At 46.8% G+C, this 27,321-nt stretch overlaps 2 protein-coding genes across 2 annotated transcripts; both read right to left on the bottom strand.

Moving 5' to 3' along the window:
- Nucleotides 1-7,861: 7,861 nt before the first annotated feature.
- Nucleotides 7,862-16,636, bottom strand: FOXR1 (forkhead box R1). Its single transcript, XM_063092410.1, has 6 exons — nt 16,507-16,636; nt 10,443-10,517; nt 10,093-10,340; nt 9,631-9,857; nt 8,367-8,611; nt 7,862-7,890 (listed from the first exon to the last, which is right to left on the bottom strand). The coding sequence occupies exons 1-6, from the start codon at nt 16,565-16,567 to the stop codon at nt 7,862-7,864; spliced, it is 885 nt and encodes a 294-aa protein (XP_062948480.1). The 5' UTR covers nt 16,568-16,636.
- Nucleotides 16,637-23,889: 7,253 nt separating this feature from the next.
- On the bottom strand, nt 23,890-25,757 carry UPK2 (uroplakin 2). Its single transcript, XM_063096007.1, has 5 exons — nt 25,682-25,757; nt 25,073-25,204; nt 24,742-24,880; nt 24,426-24,496; nt 23,890-24,026 (listed from the first exon to the last, which is right to left on the bottom strand). The coding sequence occupies exons 1-5, from the start codon at nt 25,755-25,757 to the stop codon at nt 23,890-23,892; spliced, it is 555 nt and encodes a 184-aa protein (XP_062952077.1).
- Nucleotides 25,758-27,321: the final 1,564 nt, after the last annotated feature.

Here is a 27,321-nt window from a genome sequence, read left to right as displayed (position 1 = left end):
CATTTTTTATCACCATCCATATGGCTCTCAATTCAGCCCATTGACTGCTTTGCCCTGTGCCATTTTCATACCAAATGGTATTTGTTAAGGGCTGGACAGCGGTTGCTGAAGGTCCCATGATGCTGAAGGTCCCATGCTAGAGCCATCTGTATACCAAGCTTGCTCTGTGATAGGTCCCTGTCCCTCATGGAAAGGTATAGCTTCCACCTCCATGGGAAACAGTTGTGTCAAAGTTTCCTCCACAACCTCTACTGGGCCTAGCACAGTTTTCAACTCTTTGGACAGAGGACTCGTTGACTCAGTGCTCGTTTGTTCTATGTATGCTCCCCATTTAGACAAAGTGGGAGTCTGAGCTACACCCATTTTAGGGTTGGTTGCCCACGTGTGCAGCCAACTTGTTATGGGGTATGTCATCCTTACTAGGAGTTTGGCAGTTCCTGTGATAGCTTCAGTGCCTTGAGGCAGAATACACAGCTGCTAACTGCTTTTCTATTAGGGTGTAGCGCACTTCAGTGCCCTTCCAGAGCTGAGACCAGAATCCTACAGGTGTGCGGAATCAGTCTTGTCTCTGCCAGAAACCCCATCCTAACCCCTCCTTGGTTATACATACATCTAACTCAAAAGGCTTAGTGGGATCTGCTACTTGTAAAGCTTGTACTTGCTGCATTGCCCTTTTTGTAGCTCAGTAAGCTTGTTCTACTTCCTCAGTCCAATCCCAAAGGGCTCCTTTCTTTGTCAATGCATATAATGGGTGTGCCGTTTGGGCCATATGGGGTACAAAAGCTCTCCAGTACCCCCAAAGTCCCAAATATGTCTGTAGATGAGCTACCATTGTGGGTCAAGGGTATGCCTGTATCTTATCTATAATACCTTCTGGGAAGACCTCGTCTTACCCGACCAGACCACTCCTAGGATTTGACTGACAGCCCAGGTCCTTGCACTCTGGCTGTGTTCACAGCCCACCCACATTGTTCCAAATGACTTAGCAGTGTTGGAGCTGCCTGGGTTAAATCTGCAAGAGAATCAGAGGTTAGTAACACGTCATCAATGTAGTGAAACATTGTAACCGTGCTGGGTCTTAGTCCACTAGGCTAGGTCCCCAGCCACCAAACCATTACAGATGGTTGGGCTATGCAGATAACCTTGGGGCAATACTTGAAAGGTCCACTGTCTTCCTTCCGAGGTGAAGGTGAACTGATCTTGGCTATCAGCCGAGAATGGAATAGAGAAAAGAGCATTTGCAAGGTCCCATACATAATGATAAGTTCCCAGCCGAATCATCAGCTGATCCATCAAATTGTGAACTAAAAGCACAGCTGCATGCAAAGGAGGCACTACTTTGTTCAGTTCTCGATAATCTACAGTCATTCTCCAGGTACCATCAGGCTTTTTCACTGGCCATACTAGAGCATTAAATGGGCTCTGAGCTGGACGAATAATGCCAACTTTCTCTAATTCCAATATAGTGGCACTTATCTCTGCATGTCCTCCTGGTAGGCAATACTGCTTTACATTAACTACATGTCTTGGCTTCGGTAACACCTGTGGGTCATGTTTAGCATATCCTCGTAACACAGGCTTTACTGTCCATATTCATAGCTGAAACTCTCCAACTGTTGTTTGCAGGTGCAAATCATAAAGCACATCCATACCCAAGATGTATTCAGATACAGGAGATATATATACAGTATATACATGAGAAGGTAATCTTCCTATGCCCAATGGCAATGACACAGTTTTGACCGCAGTAGTATGTCCTCCATAGCCATCTATATGAACTGTGGCCCCTGGAAACTTATCTGGATTACCATATATCAGGCTACTTTCTGCACCTGTATCCACCAAGGCTAATACACACTGCACATTTGTCCTTGACCAATATATTGCCAATTCAACATGAGGCCTCCGGTCCTCGCCTGCCCCCAAAAGACGAGTACCTTTGCCTGCTCCCTCATCAAAATGGAACAGTTCATCTGCCTCCTCGGGAGCAACCAAAAAGTCCTTTAAATCCACTGAGCGTACCTTGCTACCTGTTTCCCTGCGTTTGATGAAATGCTGTTCAGGGCACAATTGCTGCCACGAGGCAAACAGGACTGCATTTGGCTGCCAGTCAACTTTCTTTTTATCAATCCCTGCTGCATGCAAGTCAAGCCACATCTGCTTATGGCTAGTCTTGCTTGGTCCCCTCAGGATAAAATCCTGAGCATTTCTTGGGGGTTTGGTCTTAGCCACCTTTCAGACCCCTTTTGCTTGTCTCCTACCCTCTACTTCACCCAAGCTGGCTATCATAGTCATTACCTCATGTATGGCCATCAGTGACCCAAAGATTTTTTTTTTTTTTTTTTTTTTTTAAAAGATGACTGGTAAGGGGATCTCAACCCTTGGCTTGGTGTTGTCAGCACCATGCTCAGCCAGTGAGCAAACCGGCCATCCCTATATAGGATCCGAACCCGTGGCCTTGGTGTTATCAGCACCGCACTCTACCGAGTGAGCCATGGGCCGGCCCTGACCCAAAGATGTTGATGGGGCATTTTGCAGCACAATGTCTCTCATGCTGCCTGTAAAGTTTTCATGGTCTGGGCCATGAGTGTTCACATTAAACACGGACTGCCACATCCCCAGCTCTCAAATGATTTGGACCAGCTCAGCATATGTTTTCCATTTACTAACAATCTTGGGCAGGTCTCCAGCATTTGCCCACATGGTTCAGGAAGCTGCATTCACCCAGTCTATCAAGGAGTGATTACCTCGCCCTTGTGCATACCTGCAGCTGTTCTTCATTTGCTGCCTCAGGGATGGGTGTGTGGTAATGGAGGCCAGTTTCTCCACCTCCTTACCAGAGCACATCATACTATCCACCCCCAGATCCCATAACCACAACAGCCTAGCAGCCAGGGTCTCCCCATGTTTCTGCCTGAACTGTCTCCCCAAGTCAACCAGTTCAACCTGGGTATACAAGACATAGGTGGTGAACTGGGTCACCTGTGGATTGCCCACTGGTTGTCCATCTGGTCCCATAGGCTGCTTGTGTCTCAATTTCCCGTGCACAACAGGTCGTGCCTGGAGACACACGGTTTCCCCCAAGTCACCACTGGGTTGGTCGTCTTCCCTGGTGTGAGGGGCAGGAGTGGCCAGTCACTGCATGTCATCCTCTAGGACATTTATCCATGCTTTCAACAATTCTGCTTTCTGCTGCAAATCTCAATCAGTTTGCAGCATAGTGATCAGCAGCCAGGCTCCGGTCAGCAGAAAAGTGGCCACTGGGCACCACATGCTCAAGGACAGCCACATTTCCTCCCCTTTCCAAGGGGTTTTGCATTGTAGTACCTGATCTATGCTGCCTTGCAGTACAGTGTGCAGCAACCAGATCCCCGTCAACAGGAAGGTGGCCATAGGGCAGAGCATATTCAAAAGTAGTTGAAAGAAAGTGAGCCGAGATGCTGGGTACCGTTCAAGCCTTATTAAAGAAAGAAATCTGCCGGGCTGTACTCAAAATGGAGGACAGCCCAGGGCTGCCCTGAAAATGGGGGACAACACCTAACAAGGTGGTGGGAGCTTATATTGGTATGTTGGTGCCAAGAGCTGGGTGATGTAATTCCGGGGTGGGGACTGAGTTAAGTCATGGGAATGGAGAGTTCTGTGCATGTGGAAACGCCGAAAGTTTCATTTTCTCTGAAACCATGAGGCTTCTTGTAAAAGAGAACAGGTGAGGGGAGGAGGTGGACGGCGCCATTTTGTATTTGGGCTTGTCTAAAATAGTGCTGGTTATGTTGCAGATTTATTAGTAGCCACATCTCCTCCTTCTCCCAAGGGCTTTCGGCTCCTGTACCTGCTCAGAATCCTGTTGCAGACTGCGCCAATTGTATGGTGTTCTGGCTCTTGTCGGAATCCTGCACATAGTGCCAATTGTAAAGCTACACAACTACACCGGTTGTCAGGCTCTTTTACCTGCCCATAATCCTGCACTGACTGGGCAAATTGTCAAGCTAGGGCTAGGTCTGGAGCTCACAGACCCCTCAAGCCTGTTGTCCAGACTGGGTCACAAACCCTTCATACACCAGGCTGGGTCACCAGATCCTACACATGCCAGGCTGGGTCCCCAGACCCCTCACACACAGGTCTATGAGCTAGGTAACCGGCAAACAGGTCCTTGGAAGCAGTAGGTTCAAAAGCATGGCTGCGCAGTGTGGCGGCTGCCAGAAGCAGTAGTCAGCCAAGGTAGTGGCCCTGAGCAGGCACACTAACTCCACCCATACACAACCTGCCCATAAAGAACGCTGCACCACCTCCAACCTGCCCCGAGGCGAGGGGGCCTGATTAAATTATTCTATTTTCCCAACAGTCAGGTACTCATATTGCTTTCTCTCACAAAAACCCAGTCCTTATCCTTCTAATATTGATTACCATTGTGCATTATTATGCATAATTAGTGTGTTAAAGTATTAAAAAAATATTATTGGAAGCCATTGTTTTGGTCTAAATTTCTGCACTAAGCCCAAACAGACCAGACTAAAAACCAGTATGAAGTCACCCTTGCTGAGTTCCACATCACTTAGGTTGTGGTCTGACCTTCCAAGCAGTCAGGAGAAAGAGATAACAGTCAATTCCCAAACAGGCCAGTTTTAATCTTCAATAGGTATGACAACGAAGTTTCCTCTGCCTTAACCTTACACAAAAGAGTTAGCCTGGAGTAATCTGATGTTAATTAGTCAGTTATTTTTCTATTGTTCTGTCCTTCTGTCTACACCCTACAAGGAAAGTAACTTTGAAACGACCAGTCAGCTTTTTGTTCCTGCTTTCTTCAGCCTTTTTCTGTGTATAAAGTCAACCTCCTCTGCTGGGCTCCTCGGAACACTTTATGAAATAACATGTTGCCCAGTTCTAGAATCTCAATAAAACCAATTGAGATCTTTAAATTTGTTGTAATTTTTTTGGTGGCGGGGCAGTAAGGGGATCTGAACCCTTGACTTTGATGTTGCAAGGCTGCATTCTAACCAACTGAGCCAACCTGCCCATTGTAATTTTGTTTGACATATGCCTTTGCATCTATACTGAACACTCTGAGGGAGAAACCATTTCTGGTTTTGCTGTATCCCTAACACCTGGCACAGGGCCTATATTGAGAATGCTCAACAAATAATTGTTGAATGTGTGAAAAAGGGGTGAGGGCATGGAAGTACAATCTTTATTAGACGGCAAAGTGGGCAAAGGCAGGTTTGTGTGTCCCTTTTTAACACAAAGGCTATATTGTTTTGTTCTTTCCTTCTGACTTGTTTGATTGTTGCCTTTTGGGATTCACTTGCAACTTAAGCCAGATGTTGACAGGGATGAGGATGTACACAAAGTACAGATGACGTTGGAAAGTTAAGGTGAAATCAGATGAAAGCAGAGCTTGGGGCTTAGGACCCTCCCCTCCTTCCTGGGAGCTGGATAGACCAGGGTGGTAGGAGAGGGGGCCCTGGCTGCAAGAGTGCTGGGTGGGCCCAGAGCAAATGACCTGCTCCCTCCACCCCCTCCCCCAGTGGCTTTCCCATAGAAGTCAGCACCCACACAGTCCGGAAGGGGAAAACGATCACAAAGCACCTCCAGGTGGATTATGGAAAGGCAGTTCCCATGCTGTTCCCACCAGGCACACGCTTGTGTCTGACTTTCCCTTGGCACTAGTCTTTCTCTTCCCATCCCTGCCCTTCCCCGCCTTCCTGGCCTCCAACTTTGCCTCCTTGGAGCATCAGCAGGCCTCTGCAGGGCTGATGGCTGGCTTTGGGCACTTTTTTTTGTGTGTGTGACCAGTAAGGGGACCGGAACCCTTGGCTTGGTGTCGTCCACACCGTGCTCAGCCAGTGAGCGCACCGGCCATCCCTATATAGGATCCGAACCCGCGGCCCAGTGCCACATTCTCCCAAATGAGCCATGGGGTCGGCTCGGCTTTGGGCACTTCTGAACAAATACTGTTTTCCAGACCTGGAAAAAATGAATGCCAGCATCTCATGCTGTGAGAAGCTTTCTCCAGTTACTCTGGTCAGAACTGATTGCTCTTTTCTCTGTGCTTTCAGGAAATATGGAATCTGCCTGTTACAGAAGGGACCAGTAACAAGTCACAGCAAACAGTGCAGCCTTACTGCCTGCTGTGACTTGAATGTGTCTTTCCAAAAGCATGTGTTTGAAACGTAACCCCCAATTCAACAGTGTTGGAAGTGGGGCCTAATGAGAGGTGATTAGGCCATGATGGCTCTGCCCTCAGGAATGGATTAATGCTATTATCATGAGAGTGGATTCCTTATAAAAGGGCAAGTTCAGTCCCTTTTCTCCATGTCTCTCTCTCCCTCTTGCCCTCTTTGCCTTTCCACCATGGGATGATGCAGCAAGAAGGTCCCCACCAGATAGGGCCCCTCAATCTTAGACTTCTCAGCCTCTACAACAGTGAGCCAATAAACTTATATTCATTATAAGTTACCCAGTCTGTAGTATTGTTACAAGCAGCACAAAACAGATTAAGACACTACCATACAGGCCCCATGTTAGGCTCTAGAGGTTTGGACGTGAACGTCGCTTATTCCTTTGTGTTGTCCTCCCTGGTTGCCAATAGCACTGAAAGCAAGGCCCTGTGGGATGTGGCCTATATCTAATATGCTGCTTGGTTCCATGGTTCTCAACCCCATCAGCCTTCACACACCAGGAATAGAGCAAATACTTTGCAAGACTATCTTTATCACCCTGAAATGAATCTTACTGATAAAATAACCTACCTATACATGTAACTTTTAAAAGTACAATATATAGGGCTGACTGGTTAGCTCAGTTGCTTAGAGTGTGATATCATAACACAAAGGTCAAGGGTTTACATCCCTATACCAGCCAGCCACCAGAAAGTGTAATATAGAAGTTGGCTGTTTAGCTCAGTTAGAGCATAGTGCTGACAACACCAAGGTCCAGGGTTTGATCCCTGTAGTGGCTAGCCAAAGATTTAAAAAAAAAAAAAAAAAAAAAAAAAAAATCAATGCAATGCTCTAAGTGTAATATAACAAAAATAAAGGGAGAAGATTTTATAATAAAACAATGTACTTCAGGGCTGGCCCCATGGCGCACTCGGGAGAGTGCAGCGCTTGGGAGTGCAGTGGCGCTCCCGCTGTGGCTTCGGATCCTAAATAGGAATGGCCGGTGCGCTCACTGGCTGAGCGCAGTGCGGGCGACACCAAGCCAAGGGTTGTGATCCCCTTACCGGTCACAAAAAGACAAAACAAACCAACAAAAAATGTACTTCAATGGATAAACTGTACCATAACATAGTTGGAAATTTGCACATACTTATACTGAATAGCTTATTCAGGGCTGGCCAGTTAATTCAGTTGGTTAGAACACAGTGTTTTAACAGCAAGGTCAAGGATTTGGATCCCTGTACCAGCCAGCTGCCAAAAAAAGATGATATTCAAATGAATATTAAATACTTTTTCTTTATATTAGCTACTCTGAAATAAGGGCTAAATAAGTATTTTTGTTGTTTATACATGTAGAATCTGAGTACGACAGATATAGACTGATGCAGGCACGTGGTACTGGTGACTTGAATACCAGAGCAGCTTTACTGTCAGTGATATTCCAAAATGGCAAACAACTGCTAGTAAACTTCCAAACTATAAAATGCACAATCTTCTTTCATTTTACATAATTGTTGCATCCTGGAAAATTCAGTGTGTATTAAATGATGTGACAAATATTTTCCATTTAGGTGTAAAACCAAGTTAGGTTATTGGCTCAGCTGAACTCTACCTCCACCCTTAACCCATCCTCAGATTACACGCACACACAGAAGGCTGCTGAGGGTAACTTTAATAAGGCATGAGCTGACTCTTGCTTCTTGGAGCTAAAGGTCAAAGAGGAAGGGCATCACATCTGTAAGGAAAGGCGAGAGTTTAAAGGATTTTGTGCTTTGTAGCTCCTGTTCCCTAAGCCTAGAATGCTCTCTCATAGCAGACCGTCTACTTTTCCTCACTCAAGACTCCAATGCCACCTCTTCTCTGAGGCCTTCCTGAACTGCTCCAGGAAAAGAGAAGGTCCCCTTTGCTTATAACCTCTATTACTGTGCTGCTTACACTGGGTAGTCAACATTGTCCTAGGTTGCTGGGCTTTCAGTAGGGCCAATTCCTGTTTCCCCATCAGTTCCTTGAACATCATGTCTCACACCATGGGGAAGGTCTCACCTCACATGGGCATCGCCAGAGGGTCTCAGACCACTGCTATTCTTCCTGTTTCCTACAGAAGATGTCCTCCCCCTCCCCACAATGGTGCAACCCAGGCTTGCACACTCAGCCTTGTGTCAGAGTCCTCAGGTCCCCTGCTCTGGGCCCATGCATGACGAGGCCTCACACCTGGCTGGCTCATGCACTGCTGGATACTCTCCAGCCGAGTGGAAGCCCAGGCACGGGCCTCCTCTGCAAAGCGGCGGTGTCCCTCCTCAGTCAGCTTCCAGAGGCAGGATCGAGGCCGTGTGCCTGGGCTTTCTTCATCCTGTGCGCCCACTGGCACTTTCTCAAAGCTGTCTCGGAAACAGAGATTGTGACGGACAGTATTCTTCCAGCCCTCCGGAGCCGTCCGGAAAAAGGGGAAGTGCTGTCTGTGGACAGGGAGGAAAGGTAAGGAGAGGCAAGGGTTTTGGGGGGATGCCCTACTCTCAAGCATGTTCGCCCCCCACTCTCGGGCCCAGGAGCCTCTGCCCTTCTCAAGGTGGCTAATGGCAAGCTGGCCTGGACCTGCTCTCCGCTGATGGAGCGATCGGCATGTGGCAACACCTCCACCTGGTGCGCTGCTCAGGTGACCCCTCCTCTTAAGGCCAGTTCACTGCCCCAGCCCCAGGCTCATTTTCCTCCCTCTCTGAAGGTTCAGGACTTTGACCACAGCATGAACAAAGCAGAATCAGGTCAGCCAGCTCCTGTAAGAGGAATCCTGGTCAAGGAGGGACACCACTTAAGGATTACTATTCTGAGACATTAGGCTCTTCTAATACTAGTAAAGGGCCAAGAAACTCCCTCACACTTGCTATTAAAGCTAGACATAAATCCCTCCTCTACAGGATTCCCCTCACCCCTGGTGTACAGGGAGCTAGCCAGGCAGTACAGTCCTAGAAGATGGTGGAAACCAGATTTTATACTGGCTCATCTTGAGAAGGAAGGTGGGAGAAACTCATCTGGACCAAGTGAGTTTGTGTGTTAAAGGAGAACTAAAGGGCCAGCCTGTGGCTCACTTGGGAGAGTGTGGTGCTGATAACACCAAGGCCAAAGGTTTGGATCCCTATATAGGGATGGGAGAGTGTGGTGTTGACAACACCAAGTCAAGGGTTAAGATCCCCTTACCCGTCACCTTTTGAAAAGAAAGAAAGAAAGAAAAATAAAGGAGAACCTAAGCCATAAAAAGGCTAGAGTTGTTAAGACATGAAAGGGGGTGAGAGTAGCTATGATCCTGTACATGTGTTGGCAGACAAGTGCCTGGGAAAAGACGATTGCAAATGCACTTGTCCACTCAGACCCACATGGGGAAACTGAGTCTGCAGCCCAGGGCCTGGGGCAGATCGGAAGGCATCAGACCCAGGGTCCTAGTCCCCTCCCGTACCCCCTCCCACCCCACCCCCGCACATACCGGGTGAAACTGTAGATCTGTTGCACGTTGAGGCCACAGGGGGAACTGTTTCTTAATGCCAGGGCAATTAGGTGGAAGTAATTGAGAGGGGGCCGGGACCAGAGCTTCCCCTTCTGGCTGCTGGCATGCCGAAGCCTCCGACTCTGGAGGGGGACCCTTTTGTGAGGGGACGGGAGAGTCACAGAGGAGCTGTCATCCTGGTCCTCAGCCTCCTCCTCTTCTGTAAGCTAGAGGAGCACAGAGTAGGAACTGGTCCTGACTCCCTCAGCCTCTACTCCAGGGTACAATGGCAGGAAGAGGCCGTGGTCTAGGACCATCTAGCTTCTCCCCAACCCAGGGATATAGGTAACTTCTGAACCCACTGCCTTTCTGCTATACCTAAGAAAACAGAACTCTGATGCATCTTCCCTCTGCCCACCCTCCCTACTGCCCAAGTCCAGCTCAAACTCCAGAAATCCATACCTCCCAGTTGCAGGGGAAAGAGATAAACTGTTTCCAGGGGTGCGAGTGCTCGCCAGAAGAATGCAGCAGCGATTCCACCCCCATGGCCTCTGAGCAGGTGGCATCTTCCTCCTTCAGGGGTGGCTGAGGGGAGGGGAGTGTGCTTGTCAGATCCTCCTTCTTACTAGGTTCTGGGGCCTCCACCTTTCCGGGGGGATACACGATGTTGGGGTTTACCCACATCCACAGGTTGGGCTCAAAATCTGGACCTGTGCAGAACAAAAGGAGATCATGTGCCGTGGTTTGCTGGCTTTGGGTGTCCCTGGCATCCAGCCTGGCCATGGAGCCATGCCAGAGAGCTCACTACTCACCATCTTCATCAGCCTTGGGTTTTTTTTCCAGGGGTAGTCTTGGTGGATCAACTACTTGGAGTCTATATCTGGCAACTAGCAAAAAGAAAGAGAAGAGAGTCAAAACATCCTAGGATTTCCTCTGTGACCCTAGGATCCTGGCTCAAAGCTTCTCTGGGAGAGGGTTGTGGGCCCTGCCTGGGGAATTGTGACATCAAATTCTACTGGATTTCCCTTTACCTCTCTTTCTCATTCTGTCCTCACTCTAATGTACTGTTCCTGAACGATCTCATACATGCCTTTAGCTTCAGTCACCATGTATAAGTTTAGGGCTCTCAAATATTTACCTCTGGCCCGGACTTCTCTGCTAGCCCTCAAGAAGAACTGCCTACTAGTTGTCTAAAGATTTACTTGTGCAGCCCGCGGGCACTTAAAACAGCATTTCTAAAACTGGATTCCATTTTCTTGCTCTTCCTCCTATATTCCTTGTCTCAGAGAATGGCAACACCAACCCACTGGTTGTTCAGGGCAAAAACTATTTTTGTACCCTTTGCCATCCCCATGAGTGTCATTATATTACAAATGAATGGAGCCAGCCCGTGGCTCGCTTGGGAGAGTGTGGTGCTGATAACACCAATGCAATGGGTTCGGATCCCTATATAGGAATAGCTGGTTAGCTCACTTGGGAGAGCGTGGTGCTGACAACACCAAGTCAAGGGTTAAGATCCTCTTACCACTCATCTTTTGAAAACAAACAAACTCGGGAGAGTGTGGTGTTGGTATTACAAATGAATCTAGAGTTTTTGCTTGGGGAAAAGATGATATACTTATTGGAGAGTTCAGTAATTAGCAAGGAGCCCACCACACTGCTAATGTTCAACATAGTATCCAAAAAAGGAAAAAATAGCAAAAGATATAAAGTTGGAAAGAGAAAGGTAAAACTATTATAATTTGCAGAGAAAAATGATTAACAGAAAACCATACAAAACAATATACAAATTATTAGAACCAATAAGAGTACAGCAAATTTATTGGATATAAGAACATACTAATCAATACTGTTCCTCTATACCAGCAGAACTGGAAAATACAGTTTTTTTAAAAAAAGTTTCTATTTATAATAGTAACCAAAGTTGTAAGTATCTAGGAGCTAACCCATGAAAGAATGGACTAGACCTTTATGGGAGAAAAAAATGTAATCACCATTTAAGGACTTTGAAGACAGACTGAATAAACAAAGACAAAATACACAGTATAAAGATGCCAATTACCCTCAAATTAATCTATAAGTTTTATGCACATATTATATAATATGTAAAAATTAAAAGGTCTGTACTGGCTGGTTAGCTCAGTTGGTTAGAGCGCAGCCTTATAACACTAAGGTCACAGGTTCGGATACCCATACAGGCCAGCAGGAAAAAAAAATTAAAAAGGTTCTGCATAGTAAAAAGTCACCATAAGTGAAAAAATAAATAAAATAAAATAAAGACAATAAAATAAACCAGAAGAAATTTCAACCCAAAATTCTCACTTCCCTAATACACAGAGAGCTCCTACAAATCAATAAGTAAAAGGCCAACACAAATATACAAATGGGCACAAGATAAATCAGCATTCACAAGGAGGGGATACCTGAATGGCTAACAAGATGCTCAGCCTTATTAGGAGTAAGAAAAATAAAATAATGAGATAACACTTTATAGCAATCAAATTGGCAAGAATTATAAAGACAGAAAATACCAAGTATTGAGAAAGATGCAAGGAAGTAGAATGCCTTATTACACTGCAGTTCTGAGTATCAGCTAGTATAGCCATCGTGAAGAGCCATCAGGCAGGATAAAACTCTACTGCACTTTAGGGGTCTGGCTAGATAGCTCAGTTAGTTAGAGTGCAGCCTTAAAACACCAAGTCCATGGGTTCGGACAGGCCAGCCGCCAAAAAAAAAAACAAACCAAAAAACAACCACACACCAATTTACTACACCTTACTGTCTATTTCCTGGTGTGTATATTCAAGTTAATACAGGAATTTAACATACTAAACAATCTTCATTATTACTGTCATCTACTGAACTCTCCATCACTCCCCCTCATTTAGAGGGGTTTAGCTCCTGGCTTACTGTCATTCTCTCCAACACTACTCCTGCCTTAAGTTTTGGCTTTCTTGAACTCTTTGCCAAAAGTTTTGCCTTCCACCTGACTTTAGGTTATGATTGAGCGCAATAGACTAAACAAATAACTGCAACCTCTCCATAATCTCATTTATGCACCACATAAAAATGCACCACCTCCCATCTTTCCAGCTAACTACCTCTCAACCCCAGCTATGATCCCCCTGAGATCACCAATCCGTTGATCTATGGCTTTAGAGCACTTGTTTGGTGGAGTTGGATTTAATCAGGGTTGTGGTTTGGCCAGGCAAATGCTCCAAAACCGTAGACAGTCCAGGGAATTGATGGTGTAGGCAAGTAAGCCAGCATAATGTCTGACCATGGGATCCCAAGGTCAGGGAAGAGGACCTCTTGAGGAAGAGAGGACATCAAGTGATTGAGAGCAGTGAAAAGGTGACAGGATCAATGGACTGGTGATATCAGTGGGGTCAAAGGATAGCACCTCTGTATGTCTGTCTCTTCTCTGGCAGATTCCCTGTGCCTTAAAGGACAATGTTCCAAAAATCCTCCCCTCTCATTCCCGTGTTCTTAATTTTTCTCTCTCTACTGGATCATTCTTAATCAACATTTAAACATGATCTTAATTCCCCCATCTTATTTAAAACACTTATTTGCCCCCGCTGTCTGTGCCAGGCCACTACTCAGTACTCCGTATTTTTGCTACACTTTGAGGCAAAACTCTTTGAGAGGATTGCCTGTACTTCCTGTACTTTCCATATCCACTTCCCCTCCTTCCATTCTTTTGTTGTCACTGTCACTGTGTTTTTGTTTTGGTAGCTGGCCATAGCTGGCCAGCATGGGGGGGGGTCCCTTCACTCTGTTATCAGTACCCTCCTTCCATTCTTTTTTTTTTTTTTTTTTTAAAGATGACTGGTAAGGGGATCTTAACCCTTGGCTTGCTATGCGCTCAGCCAGTGAGCGAACCGGCCATCCCTATATGGGATCCGAACCCATGGCCTTGGTGTCATCAGCACCACACTCTCCCGAGTGAGCCACGGGCCGGCCGCCTTCATTCCATTCTTAAACCCCCTCCAGTCAGGCTTTCCACGCCACCAAAACCTCTCACCAATAACCTCTGCTTTGTTAAGTCCAAACAGCAGCATTCACACATCTGACCACTCTCCTTGAAACAGCTTCTTCACTTGGTTTCCAAGACACCAGAGTTCCAATGTTTTGATTCTCCATGGTCTTTTTTGCTGGTTATTTCTTTTCTCTCTAACCTCTTTACCATGGAATACCCTCCAGGCTTCATCCTTGCTCCTTCTCTATTCTTACTCCTTAAATTCCACCCATAAACCAAAGACTCGATTTACATATGCAGTCCACACCTCTCTCCAGAACACCAGGCTCATATATCCAACTGCCTACTCAGCATTTCTACTTGGATATCTAGTATCTCAAATCAGCATGTTCAGAACAGAATTCCTGATCTTCCCTCTCTAAACCTGTCCTACCAGAAGCCTCCCCCATTTCAGTAGAAGGCAACTGCATCCTTGTACTTGACCAGCCAAAAACTTTGGAAGAGTCATCCTCAAATATTTTTCTATACCACACATCCAATCCATCAGCAAATCCAGCTGGTTCTACTTTCTCACCACCTCCTCTGCTACCACCTTGGTCCAGTCTACCATGGTGTCTTATCTGGATCACTACTATAGCCTCCTAAGACCAGCTACACAATGTGTAGGGCCCAGTATTAAATGAAAACGTGGAGCTTCTTGTTAAGAAACTATTGGAAATTTCAGTACAGTGATAGCAGAACACTAAACCAAATCGTGTTCATGAAGCTGGCCCTGAGATCATGTCACTCCTCTGCTCAAAACCTTGCAACCATGCCTCATCTTACTCGAAGTCAACTGCAAGGGACGGCCTGTGGCTCACTCGGGAGAGTGTTGTGCTGATAACACCAAGGCCACAGGTTTGGATCCCTATATAGGGATGGCCGGTTAGCTCACTTCGGAGAGTGTGGTGCTGACAACACCAAGTCAAGGGTTAAGATCCCCTTACCCGTCATCTTTCATTAAAAAAAAAAAAAAAAAAAAAGTCAACTGCAAAGTCCTGAAAGTAAAAGAGGAGGAATTCCTGCTCTTGTCCACACCCTTCTGAGCTCTCCTCTTATTAACTTGGATCCAGCCTGGCCTATTTACTATTCCTCAAACACTCCAGGCGTATTCCTTCCTTATGGTTTGGGCATTGGCTGTTGCTTCTGCCTGGAAAACCTCCCCTCTAAATAACCTCTTGGCTAGGGCCGGCCAAGTGGCTCATTTGGGAGAGTGTGGTGCTGATAACACCAACTCAAGGGTTAAGCTCCCCTACTGGTCATCTTTTAAAAAACAAAACAAAACAACAACAACAAAAAACCCTCTTGGCTCACTTCCTCACCTCCTTTGACTCTGCTCAAATATTCTGTTCCCAATGAAGTCTAATTTGACAATCCAGATCCATTTACAACTGTAGCTGCCACCACCCCTTCCCCCATTCCTGAGCCCTCTTCTCCTGTTCCTTTTTTCCCCCATCATGGGTTATCACTCTATAGTATATTGTGTAATCTACTCATTTATTATATTTATTATGTGGATTATCTGTCTGCCTCCAGTAGAATGAAAGCTCTGTGAAGACTCATCTGTTCACTGTGTATCATGAGTGTCTAGAACACTGCCTGGCCAATTGGAGGTGCTCAGTAAATATTTCTTGAGTGAATGAACCTACAGGAATGTTCATTAGCATGAATTACACTGGCAGAGTTGGAGGCAATTTAAGGGTAAGGAGAATTAAAATGTAACAGATAAGGGTCAACCAGTTGCTCACTTGGGCGAATGTGGTGTTGATTACACCAAGGCCACGGGTTTGGATTCCTATATGGGGATGGCTGGTTAGCTCACTTGGGAGAGCGTGGTGCTGACAACACCAAGTCAAGGGTTAAGATCCCCTTACCGGTCATCTTTAAAAAAAAAAAAAAAAGATAATAAACCAGACCCGATTTAGCAACACAAACAGGTCTCAAAAACAATGTGGGGGGGGGGGGGAGACATTAAATGGTTTAGGGTTGGTACATGGGAGTGGAGGAAGAGGAGGGGTGGAGAATGAAGGGAGGTGGAAAATGAAGGGGGAAAATGCATAGAGCTTAATCCAAGGACCTTGCCCAGTCGGGTTGCAAAAAGGTACTATGAACGAAGGGTAACTATCTCAAGTCTCTACACCTGAGGTCCAAAGAGAGAAATGTTTTTAAAAATACCACAATGGTCAACCATCCATTCAGCAAGTATTGAGCACTTCTAGGTGTCAAGCAATGTTCTAAGGGGAGGGGGGGAATAAAACCGCGAACAAAACCGATAATTAAGGGCCGGCCAGTGGCTCACTTGGGAGAGTGCGGTGCTGATAACACCAAGGCCACCGGTTCGGATCCCTGTATAGGGATGGCCGGTTAGCTCACTGGCTGAGCGTGGTGCTGACAACACCAAGTCAAGGGTTAAGACCCCCTTACCAGTCATCTTTAGAAACAAAAAAACTGATAATTAAAAAAATTCAAGAGACAGATGCATAAGTAAAATATATAGTACGCCAAATGGCTATAAGCGCCATGGAGAAGAGGCCCAGAAGAGACCTAGAAGGTTCTGGGCGCAGGGCGGGTGGGGCAGAGTGGAAAGCCTCAGTTTTTAGACTCGGGGCTGCCCTCAGGGGGCTTCCAGTCGAGGCTGGAGCCAACGCCCCACTCCCGAGTGGAGAATGCCAAGCCGGCGGTGAGCGACGGGGCTCCGGGAACTAGGAACGGGGGATTCGAGGCCCAAACCCTCCCAGGAGAGGACGGAGGGCCAAGCCTGGGGAGCAGCCCGGGGGGGGCGCCCCGCCAGCCCCCCCGCCCTGGCGGCCCCGCCGAGCCGCCCATCCCCCACCGCAGCCCATCCGGGCACTCACGGTTCTGCTCTGCTAAGGGCAGGTGCGCTGTGGTGAAGGCCAGAAAGGACTCGTTCCCCATGTCCCAGTCCAGCAAGCCCGGGACCTGGCCATGGAGGCTGTCCCAGAAGTTGGGATTTTGGAGTTTGAGGTCCACCGTTAGGGAGAGGAGCTATGAAGCAGCGCAGGGCAGGAGAGGCGGGAGAGACTAGGGTGAGGCCTCGAGGCACTTCCTCAAATACCTGCGCTGTGATTGAATTAGGTGGACGGCAGCGCAGGTGTGGGGCGTCTGCGTTTGACGCCCGCAGTCCCTAATGGACTCCGCCAGTGAAGGCCGAGACCCTTCTGGGAAGTCTTTCCTCAACCCCCTACTGTTACGTTTTGGGGGCTGGGGACCTTGGGAGATATCCCTGACCATCTTCCCCTCTACATTTGCACAAAGCTCTTATTTTATTTAAAAGACACAATGATCTCATGATTGTATTCACATCTACTTTCTAGAAGTTCAGATAGGTTTTATGGCTTATCCAAGATCACATCTGTAGTAGATGGTGGAGATAGGATTAGATGGAATCGTGACTTAATTTAAAATTTTGTTTTTAATAATTTCAAATTTACAGAAAAATCCCAAGAATGCTATAAAAAATTCCTGTATATCCTTTCACCTAGATTCACTAAGACCGATTATGAATATTTTATCACATTTTTATTTTTCTATCCGTGAATATTATTTTTATTTATTTATTTATTTTATTTTTAAAAATTTAATTAATTTATTTATTTTTATTTTTTTTAGAGATGACCGGTAAGGGGATCTCAACCCTCGACTTGGTGTTGTCAGCACCACGCTCAGCCAGTGAGCGAACCGGCCATCCTTGTATAGGGATCCGAACCCGTGGCCTTAGGTGTTATCAGCACTGCACTCTTCCGAGTGAGCCACGGGCGGCTCTACGTTTTTTTTTTTTTTTTTTTTTTTTTAAAGGTGACTGGTAAGGGGATCTTAACCCGTGGCCTTGGTGTTATCAGCACCACTCTCTCCCGACCGAGCCACAGGCCAGCCCTGGATATTACATTTTTTCCTGAACTACTGTATTTGAGAACAACTTGCAGATATCATGCCCCTTTACCCATAAGTACTTCAATATTTTCCAAAAACAAGGACATTGGCTTACATAACCAGAAAATCAGAAATCAGAAAATTATTGAAATCAGAAAATTTAACATTGCTTTGGTACTAGATGTAGTATACAGACCTCATTCAAGTTTTACCAATTGTCCTTTACATAATATTTTTTTTTCTAGGATCCCCTCCATGATCATGCAGTGCATTTAGTATCCATATTTCTTTAGCCTTCTTTAATCAGGAGCAGTTTCTCCACCTTCCTAATCTTTCATAACACTGAAATTTTGAAGAGCAAAGGCCGTTTATTTTGTACAATGGCCCTCAGTTTGGGTATGGCTGGTAACTCCTCATAATTAGAGTTAGAGTATGCATTTTTGGCAAAAATGCCACGGAAGTGATGTTTCTTTCTTACTGTACTACATCAAGAGGCAGGTGATGTCAGTTTGTCTCATTATTAGTGATGTTAACGTCAATCACTTGGTTTAGTGATATCCACCAGGTTTCTCCACTGTCAAGTTACTTTTTTTCCCTTTTGTAATTAGTAAGCAATTTGTGGGTAGTTAGTTTGAAATTATTTAAAATCCTGTTCCTCATCAAAGTTGGACCCACTAGCGTCGATTTATGATTCTTGCCTGAATCAGTCATTACTGTGATGGTTGTAAAATGATTTTCCTAAATCTTTGATTCCTTCTTCATTTATTTAGTTGGTGTTCTAAATAAATTGTAAGGAACACCTTTTCCTTCTCCCATATTTGTTTGTTATCGGTATAAACTCAATGGATTCTTATTTATAGAGTGGATTATAATTCATGACTATCACTGTTTGTTTTATTTTTATTTTATTTCTTGGCACCTGGCTGATACAGGGACGCAAACCCTTCACATTGGCGTTATATCATTGTTTGTTTTAATTCTCAAATTGTTCCAGATTTGGGCAGTGGGTGAGGCAGTCCCCTCTAGTTCCTTTGTGTGGCATCCCGGGTTCCCTTCTCAGAGCCCACCTACCCCGTACTGTGTTGCCTATTGCTTGTCTACTAGACCAGAAACTTTGAGAGTAGTACCTGGTACATTGGAGATCCTCAATAAATGTTGTTTTAGGGGGCTGGCCGGTTAGCTCAGTTGGTCAGAGTGTGATGTTACAATATCAAGGTCAAGGTTCAGATCCCCATACCAGCCAGCCACACACACGCACCCAAGATGTTTTACTCAAAGTGAAATCAACAGCTTCCATTTATAAAGTTTGCTAGGACTCTACCTTTAATACCAATACCAATAATAATTTCAATGATTTGTTATAACACCAAGGTCAAAGGTTCGAACCCACATACTGGCCAGCCACCCCCCAAAATTTTTTTTAAAAAATTTCAGTGATAATTTCCTGGGGATTCTGGTTTGATTGCATTAAGCCTATAGAGTGATGGGGAGAATTAACATCTTAACCATATCAGGTCTTCTAGTTCATGATCACAGTATATCTTTCCATTTATTTAGGTTTTCTTTTGTTTCTCCCAGCAATTTTTTGTTGTTTTCATTGTATAGATCTTGTATATGTTGTTAAATTTATCTATAGGTATTTCATGTTCTCTAATGGTATTTTTAAAATTTCAATATTCACTTGCCTGTTTCTAGTATATAGAAATATAATTTAAAGAAATGTATTGTTCTTGTATTCTCCCTTCTTATTAAAACTCATGCATTAGTTCCAGTAAAAAAATAAATAAAATAAATAAAATAAAATAAAATAAAAATTTCAGTGATAATTTCCCTAATTATAAAAAATAATTGTGTTTGACACAAAAAACTTGGAAATACAGAAAGCACAAAGAGAAAAACCAAAAAAATACAAAAATTATTCTTTGTATCACACAGAGATAATAATTGACTACTTTTCTTTTTTTATTTATTTATTTATTTATTTATTTATTTATTTTATTGTTTTTTATTGAATCAAAATTGATTATACATATTTTTGGGGTTCAACATTGAGATATGTTGATCAAATCAATATTACTAGCATATGTATTGTTACAAATCATAATTATTCTTTATGCCTCTTGTTCAATCTCTCCCCATCCGCCATACTTTTTTTTGGCGGCTGGCTGGTACAGGGAGCTGAGGCCGTAATCTTGGGGTTATCAGGCTGCCCGCTAACCAATTGAGCTAACAGGTCAGCCCCAATAACTGCCTACTTTTTCAAAAGATGCTCTTTATTTATTTATTTAGGCAGCTAGCCTTATGGAGATCTGAATCCCTTGACGCTGGTTTTATAATGCTGTCCTCTAACCAACTGAGCTTGTTGTTCAGCCCTGATTATATATTGATGTTTATTCTTCCAGTCTTTTTCCTCTTGTTTTGTTTTTGTTTTGTTAAAAAAAAGTTATTGTAATACATCCATCCTTTTATAGCCCTTTTCAAATAAGTGGATGATTTAAAAATATTTATATCATGCAAATCATATATCTGATAAGGGATTAGTATCCAGAATATATAAAAAACTCCTACAACTCAACAACAAAAAAAGAAACAACCCAATTAAAAAATTAGCTTATGGGCTGGCCAGTGGCTCACTTGGGAGAGTGCGATGCTGATAACACCAAGGCATGGGTTCAGATCCTATATAGGGATGGCCGGTTGGCTCACTGGCTGAGCGTGGTGCTGACAACACCAAGCCAAGGGTTGAGATCCCCTTACCGGTCATTGTTAAAAAAAAAAAAAAAATTAGCTTATAACATCAGGGTCCAGGGTTTGGATCCCCATATTGCCCAGCTGCCAAAAAACAAAACAAAATTTGGCTAAAGACTTGTATAGACCTTTTTCCAAAGAAGATATATAAATGGCCTATAAGAACATGAAAAGATGCTCAACATCTCTAATCATTAGAGAAATGCATATCAAAAACCACAGTGAGATACCATGCCATACTCACTGGGACGGCTATTACACAAACATACAAAATGTTGGTAGGATGTGGAGAAATTGGGACCCTTGTACATTACCACTGGGAATGTAAAATGATGCAATTACTGTGGAAAACAGTATGGTGGTTCCTAAAAAAAATTAAACAAAGGTTGGCCAGTTAGCTCAGTTGGTTAGAGCACAGCCTCATAACTCAAAGGTCATGGGTTTGGATCTCCATACCAGCCACTTCCAAAAAAAACCATAGAATTACCATATAATCCAGCAATTCCACTTCTGGGTATACACTCAAAACAAATGAAAGCAGAGACTTCAACAGATATTTGTATCCCATGTTCATAGCAACGTTACTCATAATAGCCAACAGCCAAAGGGTGGAAAGAAACAACCCAAGAGTTCATTAATGGGTGAATAGATAAACAAAATGTGGCAAATACATACAGCCTTAAAAAGGAATGAAATTATGATACATGCTACAACGTGGCGGAACCTTGAAGACATTATGCTTAGTGAAGTAAGCCAGACACAAAAGGACAAATGTGTGATTCCACTTATATGAGGTACCTAGAATAGCCAAATTCATAGAGACAGAAAGTAGAATGGTTGCCAGTGGCTTGGGGAGGAGGGAATAGAGATTTATTATTTAATGGGCACAGAGTTTCTGTTTGGGGTGATGAAAAATTCTGAGAGTGGAGCTGGCCCCGTGGCTCACTCGGGAGAGTGTGGCACTGGGAGCGCCAAGGCCGCAGGTTCGGATCCTGTATAGGGATGGCCGGTGCGCTCACTGGCTGAGCGTGGTGCAGACCACACCGTGCTGAGGGTTGCGATCCCCTTACCAGTCAAAAAAAAAAAAAAAAAAAGAATTCTGGGAGTGGATAGTGGTGATGATTGCATAACAGTGTGAATGTACTTAATCCACTGAAATGTACACTTAAAAATGGTTAAAATGGTATTTATTTATTTATTTTTTTAAAGATGACCTGTAAGGGGATCTTAACCCTTGACTTGGAGTTATCAACACCACATCCTCCCAAGTGAACCAGGAGCCGGCCCTAAAATGGTATGTTTTATGTTACATATATTTTACCACAATAGAAAAACGTTTATGGGGGCTGGCAGGTTAGCTCAGTCAGTTAGAGCACAGCCTTGTAACACCAAGGTCAAGGGTTTGGATCTCTGTACTGGCCAGCTGCCAAAAAAAAAAAAGGTTAGTATTAGTAATTCCTAAAATTGCTTTGCACAGAATCTCCTGGGGGTCTTTAAAAAATAGCTGGTTGGTTGACCAGTTAGCTCAGTTGATTAGAGCTCAGTATTATAACACCAAGGTCAAGGGTTCAGATCAGCATACCGGCCAGGTGCCAAAAAAACTACCAATGCCTGGCTCCCACTATTCTTTCCTTTCTTTTTTCTTTTTTTCTTTACTGTGGCTCTCAGATCTTATCATTCTGATTCTGGTATGAGGTGTGACCTGGTGGTCATCAGGATTTTTTAAATTCTAATGGGCAGCACTGTTTGGCTCCCAATCCAATGCTCCCCCTACAGCACCACAAAGCTGGGTGCCCAAACCTCCCTGGGCTGGTGCGGTTAGTGGGGGAAGCATAGCCAAGCCCTTCTCTCTGCAGGGCATGTCCTCCCTGACCCTCTCTCCTAACTTCCGGCCTCAGTTTGGTTAGGCCCACCCAACCGAACGTGTCCACTGCTACTCCCATTACCCGGCACTTATCACATTTTGTATTTCATTGTTCACATTTGAGGTGGGGCTCTGTCTCTTCCGCTAAGTTCCATGTTAATTCCATGAGGGAGGAACAATGTCTTTTCGCAGTTGACTCCGACCTCCTTCAGGAGCGCCTGGCATATAATAAATGTTTGGTCAGTGTTTGTGGAATGAAAAAGATTGTCGTCCTCCCCTTCCATTGTCTCCCTTTCCCTGGCTCTTGGATTACTCTAGAAAGGAGTCATCATGATCATTGTTCCAGCATCTTCTAACTCCTCACTCTGTGACTCACTTCTGATTATTTTCACAGAAGTTTTGGCACTTTCCCTCATTGGTATTCCTCTTCAAGGGCTTCTTCATTCATTCAAGCATTTGTTCGTTCGCTTATTCAACAGGTATTTATTGAGTACTGACTATGTCCCAGGCACTGTGGATTAAAGCAGCTGCTCTCAGGGAACTTAAGTTTGGTAGAGGAGAAAATGGAATAATCACATGGACACGTAATTATGAGCCATGGTAATGCTCTGAAAGACAGGAAAGAGGGGAATGGAGGTCAGAGGAGGCTTCCCTGGAGAAGGACAGTGAGCTACCTACGGGAATTGGTGTGGAGAGGGAGAATAATAGTCTGTGCAAAAGCCCTGAGGCAAGAAAGAACATGGGACATTCGAGGGAACATGGTAAGAGCTGAGGGACAGTTTGCGGACAGATAAGGCCTGGCCCTGAAGGTCACCTTAAAGATTTTGGCCTTTACCCTAGGAGTAATGCTAAGATCACTGGTCCCTACAAGGAATGCATATTGGAGAGGACAAAAGTAATGAGGATGACCACTCCTGCCCTCTTCCCTCACTTACCACACTGCACCTCTCTTGTCCCCTCCAGCCCGGGTTCTTCCATTTCTGCTCTCACCTCCTGTTTTCCACTCCTCCCCCTCCACTGCCCTGTCGTGTCTCACCCTGGTGGCCCTGTCTTTGTTTTCTCCCCAAAGGAGCCTCTATTCTTTCCCCAGCACTTTCCCTTGCTCTACCAGCCCCTGCCCCCAGGCCCTCAGACCTCCTGGCCCCACATGGTGCACCAGCCCCGGATTCTGCCCCTACCCCCAGGCCCCTGGCTGGGTGGCATGCTGCATGCTGTGGAGGGTGCAAAACCCACATTCCAGGTGTGGGTCTGAGAACTCTGACTCCTGGGCTCTATCTCATCTGGCCCCCCCGCCTGCCTGACTCATGGGAAAAGCAACTGTGGGGCCACGGGGCAGGGAGGGGACCAGAAGCACCTGCAGCCTGGACATTGATTCTTTAGGTTTGTACCACAGTGAAGCCCACTAAAGGAAAACACACACGGCACCCACAGTGTCAACCTTTATTGTGGGGACTTATGGAGGGAGGGGAATTGTTTTGTGGGGGGAGGTCAAAGTGGTGAAATGGGAAGAAAGTCAACTCTGACAGGAGTGGGGTGAGGGGAATGACAGGGAGTGCTGGAAGGGGAGGCATTGGGGGGCAAGGAGAGGAACGGGGAGGTACGGGAGGGGAGCAGGGAGACGCAAGTGAAGGCACTGAAGAGCCAAAAGCTGGTGACAGACCAGGGAGGAGGCAGGAAGGGGGAACGGATGGTGCCCTGGAGTTCCTGGAGGAGCCCGCTGCTCAGAGCAGCCTCCTCACTTGCGGGTACCCAGTGCCAGGGTGATGATGAAGCCCAGAATCAGCAGGAACATGGCGATGGAGAGCAGCACTGTGATGACTACCATGCCCCCTGTCCGGGCCATTCCCAGCCCAATGGACTCCACATTCCTTCCTGTAAGAAGAGCCAGAGGAGAGAACTTTGTGGGCAGGAGGGGTCCCAAGCCTGCCTGGGCCCACCGCCTAGCCCCTCATCCAGACATCCGACCAGCCATCTGTTCATCCACTTAGTCATCCAACCAACCAACCGATGGATCCAAACATCCGTCAAATAAGTGTTTACGAAGCATCTCCCATGTCAGCCACCGAGGATACAGAAGTTAAAGGACACAGTCCTTACCCGCGAGGAACCTTGAGATTAGTCCTGTGGCAGATGAGTCAACAGGGCTCATCCGCACAGGGCTGAGGGGATGAAGGGAGGCGCAGCTAACCCAGACTGGGGGATGAGGTGAGAGGGATCAGGGAAGCTTTTGTGGACTCTGAGATGTGAAGGGGAGGTGGGAGCATTACTTACGTGGAAGCGTGGACATCGCCATCTCTCTACTGGACTCAGTAGTTGACCCCTTCTTCACTAGGTAGGAAATGCTTTGTGGGGGGAGTTAGGGGAGAGAGAGAAGAGAACCCTCCATGAGTATCTGGGGCTTGGGGGAAGAGGGGCACAGCCTGGGCCTCCCCACCTTCACAGCCGTGCCTCCCACATGTGCACTCCTCCCAGAGAGGCCTGTTTTTTATACCTGTTAGCCGTGCCCTTGCTCCCTCCCCCACGATGGCCAGCTTCTCCCCCTGCACCCCCACCCTACAGGCGTCCCAGGCCTGGACTGGGTACCTACTAGTATTTGGTTCCTGGCACAAGGTTTGTCACCTGGTATGCACTGAGCCGAGTGACTGTGAAGCCAGCCCCACTATCCACCACACTCACCAGCTCCCTGCGCCCGCGGCATGGAGGCACCACAAAGCTGGACTTTACCACTGGGTAGAAAATTGGGAGTGGAAGCCAGGGTCAGGTTTCTGGAGGCCCACAGCAGAAGGGGCAGCTTTTAGGGTGTGGATACCCCAGGGGAAGGGTTGACAGAAAGGCATGATTAGGGGGAGGGATGCTGGGGGGGTTCTGTGAAGAGGTCTCTGGGGACAGGGGGGATGCCTTGGGAGAGGGTAGCAGACCTTTGCTGTCATTGGCTCTCCGGACCGTCAGTGTGGCATTCCCTCCTGTGAGGTGACAGGGGGGCAAGGCAACTAGCAAGCTCTCCGTTAGCGTTGGGGACAGCAGACCAGAGACACTTGAGATGTTGAAGTCTGCTGGGAGGCCAGGAGGGAGCTCAGATGGGGATCAACCCCCTCCCGGCCATCAGATCCATCCCTGTCTCCCCACCCCCACCCCCTACCCCAGGCCATTTCTAAGCATACAGAGTCCATCTCCTGTTCCACTGTGCGGTGGTAGCAGAACAGCCCGGCCTGTGCTGGTCTGACCACCAGGTGGCAGGCTTGGGCTGCTGAAGCTGGAGCCCACCAAGCTGCTCTGCAGGAGTTGGGCAGGGCCCAACCACATCCCTACCCACGGCCTTGGACCTTTTCCCATTCCTCTCTGCCTTCTGGGTCTGGAAGAGGACCAAGAGTGTGACATGGGTCCAGTGTCTGCTGCCTGGCCACTGCCATCACCAGGCCCCACCCCCAATTGGCCAGATCAGTTCCTCCTTGATGGCTCTGAAGGGCACAGTGCCCCCTGTCCAGGCCCCCAAGCCCATCCCCACCCCCACAAGAGATGGCAGAGACCTGCAGCCCCTGGGGCCAGGACAGCCAGCAGAATCAGGATCAAGGGCCAGGTCCGGATGGGTAGAGGGGATGTCATGCTGGGCTGAAAGCAGGACTGGTGATGGCAGGCTGTGGCTTTCTGAGGCAAGTGAGGCTCTGCCCTGGGGTGGCTGATTTTGTCTTGGGAGTGGGAGGGACTGGAGGGGAATCCAGTCCAACCTGCCCCTTGGGCCCTATAGCCTCTGGTGGGGGCCCCCAGACAGGTTTTTCAGGATGGGGAGCTGGTCCTCAGCCCAAGGCGGGTGGGGGTGGGGGGGAGATGTGTGTGTGTGTGTGTGTGTGTGTGTGTGTGTGTGTGTGTGTGTGTGTGTGTGTGTGTGTGTGTGTGTGTGTGTGTATATATATGCTCTGGCTGGATCCTGGTGGCTTAGCCAGCTGCAGGGAGGCAGGGTAACGAAGGGGGGTGGAAACCACCCCTTCTTCTGGGAATCCCACGTGTAAGGCACAGTGTTCCTGTGTGCATGTGTGTCTGGAGCCTGGCCCATAGGGGACCGCTCCCCCAGGTGGCAGGGTCTTTCCAGGAGGGCAGCCAGTTCTGAAGTTGCCCTGGTATGTAGGAAGGGGAGAGTAACCCCAGGGGGTTCCTGACAGGGTGAGAATGGGAGAGAAACAGACCATAAGTAGGGGTGGGGGCAGTAGAGCCACGGTTCTGATTCCTGGTGTTGACTGAGGCCCAGGTACTGCTGCTCTGTGAGAGGCAGCGAGTGTTGGTGCCAGGCACTACACAGGGCTTCAGATTCCTCTGAAGAGCAGGGACAAGGGAGCCCAGGGAGGGACCAGAGAGGTAGACGAGGTAGACACTGACCCATTCCAGCAGGGGTAGGGGAGCTGGGCACTGTCAGTCTTAGGCAGCAACCATTTGTTGAACTGACTGAGAACAAAGAGAAAGAGACTTGGTAAGAGAACATGAAGAAGAGGCACAACGTCTATGACTGTGTCCCCCACCCCTAAGCTCAGCTAGAGTAGTGAAGGAGAAGTTCTGAGCAGTGGGAGGGGGAGAGGGGAGTGAGCAACTGTGCTGGGCACTGGGCAGGGGCTCTACATGCCCTGGCACTGAACCCTACGACCAGCCTGGGCAGTAGATGTTATTGGCTCCCTTTTGTAGATGGGGAAACTGAGACTGGAGCAGGTAGAGTCACTTGTGGAAAGTGGAATACTTTGTGGGGAGTGGTCGTAGAAGTCTACAGAGGCCTGAGAGCTCTGCAGAGACTGTGTCTCTTTGCTCCGTGAACCATTCTATCTTCCCAGACCCAGGGAAGGGCCAGAGTCCTGGTAGGAAAGTGAAGAGTTGGTGGGGTTGTATCCTTACCCACCGAAGGCTCAAAGCCTGTGAAGTGAGTGGCAGATGACAGTGAGGTTGGAACTCATGGGCCCAAGCAGAGAGTAGGAGGGTCTTAGACCTGTGCTGCTCCAAATTTAGTGTGCATGTAAATCACCAGGGAACTTGATAAGCTGTAGTTTCTGATTCAGTAGGTCTGAGGTGAAGCCTGAAATTCCACATTTCTACTGAGCTTCCAGGTAATGCTGCTGATGCTGGTCCAAGAGGCCCACACTTGGAGTTGCCACATGCTCTGCGTTGGTACCACCCACCCCACACACTG

This window comes from Cynocephalus volans, chromosome 4 (assembly GCF_027409185.1).
Source record: "Cynocephalus volans isolate mCynVol1 chromosome 4, mCynVol1.pri, whole genome shotgun sequence".
NCBI lineage: Eukaryota > Metazoa > Chordata > Mammalia > Dermoptera > Cynocephalidae > Cynocephalus > Cynocephalus volans.
The sequence above is the reverse complement of the archived record's forward strand: the minus strand, read 5'-3'. Positions and strand labels throughout refer to the sequence as shown.

What these genes read in the sequence shown, in the direction of transcription:
- FOXR1 (XM_063092410.1), bottom strand. Translation starts at nt 16,567, where the DNA reads ATGGGGAACGAGTCCTTTCTGGCCTTCACCACAGCGCACCTGCCCTTA. An exon ending in ACCCAAGGCTGATGAAGATG is followed by an intron (nt 10,341 to 10,442) that starts GTGAGTAGTGAG and finishes TGTTCTGCACAG; the next exon opens with GTCCAGATTTTGAGCCCAAC. An exon ending in GCAGTGCATGAGCCAGCCAG is followed by an intron (nt 7,891 to 8,366) that starts GTGTGAGGCCTC and finishes CTTTCCTTACAG; the next exon opens with ATGTGATGCCCTTCCTCTTT.
- UPK2 (XM_063096007.1), bottom strand. Translation starts at nt 25,757, where the DNA reads ATGACATCCCCTCTACCCATCCGGACCTGGCCCTTGATCCTGATTCTG. An exon ending in GTGCCAGGAACCAAATACTA is followed by an intron (nt 24,497 to 24,741) that starts GTAGGTACCCAG and finishes CCCCCCACAAAG; the next exon opens with CATTTCCTACCTAGTGAAGA. An exon ending in GGCGATGTCCACGCTTCCAC is followed by an intron (nt 24,027 to 24,425) that starts GTAAGTAATGCT and finishes CTCTTCTTACAG; the next exon opens with GAAGGAATGTGGAGTCCATT.